At 34.6% G+C, this 9337-nt stretch overlaps 1 protein-coding gene across 1 annotated transcript; it reads left to right on the top strand.

Moving 5' to 3' along the window:
* The first annotated feature begins 2000 nt into the window (after positions 1–2000).
* Positions 2001–3184, top strand: LOC110104558 (protein LURP-one-related 8). Its single transcript, XM_020833713.2, has 2 exons — positions 2001–2326; positions 2617–3184. Exons 1-2 carry the CDS (start codon positions 2084–2086, stop codon positions 2995–2997), a joined length of 624 nt encoding a protein of 207 aa, XP_020689372.1. The 5' UTR covers positions 2001–2083; the 3' UTR covers positions 2998–3184.
* Positions 3185–9337: the final 6153 nt, after the last annotated feature.

Below are 9337 nucleotides of genomic sequence, written 5' to 3'. Positions count from 1 at the left end.
TATGCATTGGAAATCCCTTAAGCAACGATTTTACAATCACTTGAGAAGAGTACTTATCACTTAGTTTAAGGTTTCGTTTGGAATAGCTTTCTTCCTGCTTTCTAACACAGCTTTTAATTAAAAAAAAAATTGTATTAGGAAGCTGCTTTAGAAAGAAGTGAGAAAGCTGTCCCAAATGAAGCCTAATTTCAATAGTTTTAATCATTGTTGCTACCACTACTACATTGCAGCAATAGTATCTGTCAAAACTATTGCAGTATATATTAAAAACCTTTGATGTAAGGAACAACATCAAAGCAATGGCTTTCGATATTTATAGTATAGCTTTTGTTTGGGATAACTTTCTCACTGTTTTTGTGTTATGGAAAACAATCAATAAAATAATCTATATTTCGGATGATAATGGCGCCTTTTGTGTTAGGAAATACAGTTTAAGCTCCAAATTAATGCCTTTTGATATTATGATGTAAACTTTGTTTGGGATAGCTTTTCAACTATTTTTATGTTAGTAAAAATAATAATTTAAAATAATATGTATTTGGATAGTTTTTACATAGCATTTTTAACATTTTGTCTATAAAAATTTATTTATTGAAACATACTTAAAATTGTAGTTGAAAAAGTGAGTTTTTTATAATAAAAAAAAGTAGAAAAGCATAATTATTCATCTCAAATAGCCATAGTTTGAACTTTGAAGTACTTTACATAAGCTTAGATAAGTAATCATTAAAAAATCACAAATAAACATATATCTATTAGAAAAATAAAATATTTAAACCTTTCAACAAAAAAGAAAGTAGTTGATTAGGAAGGCAAAGGAAACCTACTCATAGTTGTTTTGTTCACTTTCAAGAAGACTCCATTAAAAATATAGGAGATACATAATGTGATAAGACATCATTAGATTTTTTAATAAAGTAAGATAATCAAACATCTCAAAACTAATCAAATCAAGAATTAAGCTTGGAGTAATAAAAGTATTTGACCATCATATATAGAGAAAGAAGATATAAACTTTATTTAAAAAATACACGCTTTATTTTTAAATTTAAATAAAAAAAAACTAGATTATAAATATATGAAATTTTGCAATTCCTCAATTGACTTTAAAAGTGTTGGACACCCGTCGTGATTGTAATGCACTGCTAAAAGAACTTTTAGGCAGCAGATTTGAAACCACCTCTAACAAGTGCTGGAAAAAATCATAATTTTTAGTTGTGAGAGCCATTAAGGTTTCATTTGCGACAACTTTTTACTATTTTGTAAAGCAATTTCTTCATACAAAAATTTTTAATTCATGATATTTTTATACTTGAAAGTTGCTTTAAAAAGTAGTAAGGAAATATAAATTGGTGGAATACTAACTGTTTATTTGCTAAATAATATGCCATTATTTAAAATAAATAATTTAATTATTAAGACTCGTGAGGCTTTGAGAAATTTAATGTATATATAATTTTACCATTAATGGAAATATTTTGAATTTTTCTATATTAAAATTAAATTTTAAAATAATCTCTCAATTATTCATATATGATCATTTCAGTTTTCTAGTATAACGCTGCTTCAATTTAAGCTTTCTTTATGACAACTTTTATATTGTTTTCCAAAACCTATATACATATTTTTTATTATTAATGTCAAAGTATAATTTAATATAAATGATATTCAAATTAAAATTTCTTTTAATAAGTTCATAAATTTTATGAAAAATATGATGTGATGTATATCAAAATATGAACCCAAAGTGTTCAAAATATGATATTAATATTTAAATAAAATTAGTATTATTGAATTAATTAATATTAATAAATAATTTAAATATATTTTGATGCATTGTTTATTCAATTTTACGCACCCACGGTATTACTAATTCTTCCTTTAATTATTACAAACGCGTAGGAGCTGAAATCCCAAGTTCCAACAGAGAGCGGGTAATAACCGCTAAATCTTGGGGTATTTTCGTCCATAAGCGTTATATATATAGCCTGCTCAGGGAGACCAAAGATTAACCATCCTCAGTCGACCTCTTCTCTCATCTTGGCCTTAGCTCCACCGCAGCCGGCGAACTTAGCCGGGTAAAATGACAAAGATCTACCCGAACTCACCGATCTCTTCAACTCCGCTTGCGTCCATCTCCACCGAATCGGAACCGGCATCTCTCACAGTCTGGCGTAAATCTCTCCTCTTCAACTGCAGCGGTTTCACCGTTTTCGACTCCAATGGAAACCTTGTCTTCCGAGTTGACAACTATTCCTCGACGAGCCGCACCGAGATCGTCCTCATGGATGCGGCTGGAAAGCCCCTCTTCACCATCCGCCGAAAGGTACCGGATCTCTTTCATCCCGCTTTTTTCCCGCAATTTCATTCCCCTTTGGAATAAGAGAACTGCCGATTCTTCTAGATCGGAAAATTCCGGAATTCGTGAATTGGAATTGGGATTTGGAATTTTGTTTCAATCTGATCCGATTATTTTGTTTCTCAACCCTCCCTTCATTTCTACTTCTCTCCAAAGCCCTAATCCCCTTTGAATAATGCAAGGTTTTTCCGGAAATGAGATTTTCATCCATTCGATTCTTTTGTTACTGATCGGAACCTCTCTGGTTTCTAATGCAGAAGCTAAGCATTGCGGACCACTGGTACATCTACGACGGCGAAGCATCGGCGGCGAGGCCGCGTTTCTCAGTACGAAAGCATGTAACCCTGCTCCCTTCCAAGGAGCTAGCGTACGTGAACCATTACGGCCGAGCTGGCGGCGAGGAAGGTGTTATTTACGGCATTGAGGGCTCCTTCTCGCATAGATCTTGCGTCGTTTACGACGATTGCCGGCGGCAGGTGGCGGAGATCCGACGGAAGGAGGCGGTCGCCGGCGTTGCCTTCGATGGCGATGTGTTCCGCCTCGTCGTGCAGCCCGGCTTCGACGCCGCGCTTGCCATGGCTGTTGTGATATTGCTCGAGCAGATGTTCGGCTCGCGAGTAGCGGCCCTCAAGGACTGAGATTGCTTCGGCGCAGTTCTAGAAGTTTTTTTGTTTTTTTTCTTTGGCGGAGTAGAATTCAGAAAATCAGGAAGGGTTGCCTGTTATTAGTGCAACTTAGTATTGATTGTATATATATTAGTATTCAATATAGGTGTAGTAAATTATCGTATAGATTTATCTAATCAGAATCCATTTTCAAACCTAAGCCCCTCTTGTTGCTCATTTTATTTTCTCTTTTGATTTTTTTTTTCTAATTTTTAATCTCTTCATATTTTTTTAATGCTTAATAACAGGAGCGAAAACTTTATTGTTGAGAATGGACAATTGTAAGCCATCAAAATCTAATTCTACTTATTGGGGAACCTACTATTGCACAATATCACTACTTTGCGAATTGCCTACATGTTTATCGATGCCGCCTGCAAAGTTTGATTGTGCACAACATCATTGCTACGATTAATTATTCTATGTAGATTCCGAATGCTGGCTGGATGCGAATCACAACACGCCACATCACCGGTTTGTTGGTTACCGGTGCTTGGTATTGCTGTGTACCAGATGATGTGGTGTATTATGATTCGCCTATGAACCATTCGGAATCCGCACAAAATAATTTCTCTATAGCTACACCCATTACTTATACATCGCCACAGCTGTATTTGTCCACCTTGAAACAAAAGTTGGCTCCACCCTTATTAAATAACTATTTTGAGTATCACAAAATAATTTTATCTTTTCTCATAACCTGAGTGCCATGACCTATACGGCTATATACCTTGAATCCACCACCATCACATCTCTCACTCTCGAAGAAAATATTATTTATATATATTCATAAAAAATACTATATTCCAAGCCAAGACAAAGACTCATAAATTCTGTTTTAGTTAAAAAATAATACCCAAGAATATATGAAAGAAGAAGATAATTTCTCTTAAGGATGCTAAAACCCACCTAATAACTATTATACTAAGTTTATAGTACCCTATTAGGTGATTAAACCAAGAGACAATAATATGTTAAATCAATTTCATTAGCAAAATTTTTGGCATCTTTCAAATAGTCAGAGCTTATTAACTTGGAAGAAATTAATTAATTTACTAACCTCTTCAGAAATAGGGCAGCAAACGTTACTATTATTGTTTTATATAATTCTATTGCAATTCTCCTTAGTAGATCAGAGAAATTTATTGAGTAAAATATTCAGCCTACTAATAACTTATTTGAGAGGGTTTAAAGCTTCGAGAAGGCAAGTCAAATCAGTTCAATCTTCCATTCGGAGATTAAAAAATTCTTATCCCAACCGATACTTTTACTTTAATTTTTTATAAGATATAATTAAGCAAATTGAAATGTTTAAGCCCTTCATAAATATGAATATTGAGATTTTTAGTCAATAAAATAAAAAAAAAAGTTAAAACTCCAAATAAATAATTAAATATTTTTAATCAATCCGTACATCAATTTGAATTGCATTTCATTTCCTATGCTTTTGTTCATTCTAACCAAAGCCTTAGGACTAATATATAACATAGATGATGGGGACATAGAAAACTATACTTTGGTGGTTTGATTGGAATTGGGTTCTTCATCAATTGTTTATTTGTCATTGTCCGTTGAGTGATTAATTATTATGTGCGGATGTCAAACGCCGTCCGAAGATTAACCATAATTTGCAATGTCACCCCTTCGATGTGTACTGTAGCTCAGTACTGCTTGGTACCGCTCGATATTGTGGTTCAATACAGCTGATGTGGCTGCACCTTATTCGCATCCGAATGTAGAGCTACGTCAAGCTTCCGTACATAATATTTTTTCCCGTTGACTCGTTGAGCATGCTTTCCTTCACTTGTTTAGCTTTTTGGCCCCCTCGGCAAAATTTTTATTCAATAATTTTTTTTATTATTTAACTCACATTTTTTAAAATTCTTCAGATATAATAATTTACTAATAAAGTTAATTTGAAAGGAAATTATGTCACGATAAGACTATTTTTTAATAATTATCATGTCTAGATAATATGTGTATTTAGTTATATAGTCTAATTATTTATTTGTATTAAGTTATAAAATTAGGGACACATATCATAAATTAATTAAATCTTATTATAAAATATATTAGAATTTCCTTATAATAATTTTAATTTGCCTGTTCTTTAAAGAACCTTTTAAAACAGTAAAAGCGTTTTATTTCTTTTCAAAAGCGAAAGAAACTCTATTTAAAATCAAATTTGACTGTCCATTCAATCAGATGATTAATATTTAATTACTAATAAAATTATTTTAAATCCTAAAATATACAATTTTTTTTTTCTATGCATCAATAATTGCCAATATAATTAATACCCTATCTGAAATATTTTATTAAGTAATTGTTGAAAAACTTTGATGCATAGGAATTGCTTTGAATTTGATAATCAGACTTTGGACGGTTTAACAGTATTATGATATTATTGCCGACGTTTTTTTTTTAAAATGTATCATATTCGCTTGGTTTGAGGGTAGAGATTAGAGAAGCAAATTGATGAAAAGAATTTGATTAAGACTTTCTTTCTTCAGTAAATTTTTTCTTAGGCTTCTTTTAGGGACGGCTTTCTTAATACTTCTTAAAGCAATTTTTTAGTATAAAAATTTTAATTTGTAAACTAGAATACTGAAGAAGTAATAAAAAAGCTGTTCCAAACGAAGCCTTTTGTACTGCTTTTTAAACTGGCTTTCTAATACAAAATTTTCAAATTCAAGAATTTTTGTACTAAAAAGCTATTTTAAAAAAGCAAGAAGAAAGTCATCATAAACAAAGCCTTAATCTCTCTATACCGCTCAAAAATTTGAGTAGTCTATTAAACTCTGTGATTCTTGTTTTTCCCCCGAGCTCTGCTAGGGTTTGTCGCTTGGGGTGTTTACCCCGCCGGTGGGGGAATTTCTGGCGCTGCTGATCATCATTTTTAGGGAGTTTTTTTTCCTTTCTCTGATTTTGGTTGCTGGAGGCTTTTAGCTTTGTTTGTTTCTCTTTTTAGCAGGCGGTGCCGGTATGGCGTCGAATAAATTGAAGGATCCCAGTCTTTTTGGTGGTTTTTCGCACCCTAAGTCTTTTCTTGAAGCTTTAGCTAGTCTTTCTTCTTCCTTTTCTGATTTGAGGACTTCTACTTACCGTGTTATGCCATCGCTTTGGGTTTCCGATGAGGAAATCCAAGTGCTTGTTGCCCCCTTCCATTTTTCTTTGGTTGGTTTTTTCCGTCCAAACGTCCCCCTCTCAAGTCGATTCGGAATTTTTTCTTTAATTTAAAGCTGAACGAAGAAGTTTCAGTGACGATTTTGGATCCTTCTCACATCCTCATAAAACTGGCCAATGATCTAGATTATTGCAGAGTTTTCTACCATCGTTCTTATCTTGTTTTCAATTGCTTCATGAAACTTACTAAATGGTCTCCTACTTTGGACATTGGTGTGGAGTCGCCGGTTATCCCGGTCTGGATCTCTTTTCCTCGTCTTCGACCGCATTTCTTCTCTCCCAGGATTCTTTCTGGTCTGGGCGGTTTATTTGGAAAGGCACTGAAAATCGATAGTGCTACCGCTGTTGGATCCCGTCCATCCATTGCTCGTATTTTAGTAGAGCTTGATATTACTAAATCCTACCCCAAGCGAATTTGGTTAGGTTCGGAATCATTAGGTTACGTTCAAGAGGTTGTTTTTTATGAATTCCCTCAATTCTGTGTTGGTTGTAAGTGTATTGGCCATTCTCAGGGTAGTTGTCGTCCTGTTAAGCCTGTTAACGAGATATCTCCCCTCCCCTCTAACGTTAATTTACAGGTTGTAGATGCTGAAATTGTTACGTCTCATTTGGATGTGGAGTGTGAGGTTGAAATGGTGTGGTTTTGCCCGTTGAGGTGTTACCATCGGCTTCCCCTGTTGTTGGGGAGGTGTCTTTGCCTCTAGCGGTTCAGGCTGGCGATGAATGTCGTGCTGTAAATGTTGAGCTGGGTTCGGCGGTTCAGGGTGTAGATGAAGGTCGTGCTTATGTTGAGCTCGTTTCGTCTGATGTCCCCGTAAATGTTTCTCCTATGACGGTTTCAGCTCAGGTCGTTGAGTCTGTGACTAGTACACTAGTGGCTAGGGAGAGTGTTGAAAGGCTGGATCATTGTGGTGTTATCACTGAGGCTGTTAACTTTGGCTTACATCTAATGTTGTACCTTTTTTCCACCTACATTAATGTCTACTAGTAATGTGTGTGTACCTGGTAACATTGCGGGATTACTAGTTGAGGGTCAATCTGTGGACCCTGGCCCTGGTCTGGATGTGGCTGTGACTCAGGAATGCATTTCGGTTGCCAATAATTTTATTGAGGTACCTGTCAGTTTGGTCGATTCGCGAAACATAGGCACTACCTTAGGCGATAGCTTTGGTCTGGATATTAGGAATCATATGAATTGGTTAGATTCTTCATATGGTGATCTTGAATCAGAATTTTCTGATGGTGGTGGGTTGGCTTCTACGGATTTCTGTGGGGGCTCGGACTCGGGGAATGATTTCACTCTTGTTAATGTTAGAACCACTTTCAATGTTGGCTCTCGGGGAAGATTTCGTGGCCGGGGAAGGGGCCGGCGTAGGAGATAGTTTCTTATTTTTGGATTGGCCCTTGTTTTTTGGTTCGAATTTTTTGTCTGATATGCTGAGAGATATGCAGGTTGGTGGGGTTTTGAGCAATGATGGGTTGCGTCATTGATGCTTCGCTGGTGGCAACCATTTGTGTGCTCTTTCGAGTTGGTTCGTAGTTCGTCGCTTTATCCACCATGGACGGTCCTGGTATGATTTCAGTGATGCTGGAAGCTTTAACCACTTACTGAGCTCATGTTTTATTGTAATTTTCTCTTTATTTTTTCCCTGTTTTTTCATATGTTATAACGATTGTTTTTTTTTTATTTGAATAGAATCATGTTTTTTGAAAAAAAAAAAAATCTCTCTATATCGATCTATTTTTACTTTATAAGCTATTTTATATTTTTTTGCTCCTTGTTTGGTTCAAAGTAAAATGGACGTAAATTATTTCAAATATAAGAGTTTTGAAAATATTATTATTTGATAAAAGAAATAGAGTAAAATTTTAAAGTATTTGGAATAGCTTCTTTTTGTGCACATGATCAGAGCAAGTAGTTGTGAAGCTTCGTGAGGCTTAAGGAAAACGGAATATGGGAAGGAAGTTAGGAGAAAAATAATTAAGAAGAAGCAATGATAATTATCGGTGCTGAAAGGAAGCTTTCACCAGTGGTAATAGCCAAAGTTATAAGAAAAACATGGCAGTGGTTCGAACCACTACTACATGATGGTTTTCAATAATTTTAGGCTTCATTTAGAACTATTTTTTAGTGTTTTTTAAAACAGTTTTTTAGTACAAAAATTTAATTTTTATGCTAAAAACTATTTTAAGAAGTACTAAGAAAGCCGTCCCAAATAAAATCTTAGAGCTTCTACTATAAAATACCCTGAAAAATCCCATATTTCGATTGTACGTGTCATCTTTTAAAATAAATAAATAAATAAAAAGGATCATTTACATGTTATTGCCGACAAGTGAGCATCATTAATAACTTCCCTCATTAATTACTTGTTAGAGATGGAATAAGCTAATGTCTCAATCATATTTCTTTTTTTCCCATTTCACTCCAACATCAATAGTGTAGCATTTATTCAATTAAGAAAAATTTATACATATATCAAATACGCAAGACTCAAATCCAAGATCTCTTGATTGATAGTCAAAACTTTCAACCAACAGACCAAAGTGAGCTGAGTAATTAATATTTATTTAATGTAGAAAAATGCATATCAAGGAGGCATGATATATTGGGAAGGCATCATATATTTGAATAAGCCTTTCAAAACAAATAAATTTTAGCAATGGCTCTGCTAGGGTTTCGCCTCTTCCGCTCTTGCCGCCGACTCTTCTTCGTTTTCGTTTGGTGAGTGTTCCCTCTCATCTTTGCTCTTGTGTTTGTGTATGGCGGCTACTCGTATACGTGATCCTGGTTTCCTGAGTGGAACGGCGGCTCCTATTTCTTTTAAGGATGCGGTTTCTGGTTTTTCCTCCTCTTCCTTTCCTGAACTGAGTTTTTCTTCTCATCGTGGCTTGCCAGCGCTGTTTATATCTGAGGATGAGGTTAGGTCGCTTGCTAAGCCTTTTGAATTCACTTTGGTTGGTCGTTTTTCGGGGCAGAGACCCTCTGTCGATGCTATTCGGAAATTTTGTTTTAGCTTAAAGTTGATTGGGGAATTTTCAGTAACTGTGCAAATATTGGGAAGGCATCAAAATTAGTTTTTTTTTTCTATAGCTTATAACAGTCAATATATAAAAGTATTAAAAA

Source organism: Dendrobium catenatum, unplaced genomic scaffold (genome assembly GCF_001605985.2).
Source record: "Dendrobium catenatum unplaced genomic scaffold, ASM160598v2 fragScaff_scaffold_655, whole genome shotgun sequence".
Taxonomy (NCBI): domain Eukaryota; kingdom Viridiplantae; phylum Streptophyta; class Magnoliopsida; order Asparagales; family Orchidaceae; genus Dendrobium; species Dendrobium catenatum.
This window is presented reverse-complemented; position numbering and strand designations above follow the sequence as displayed.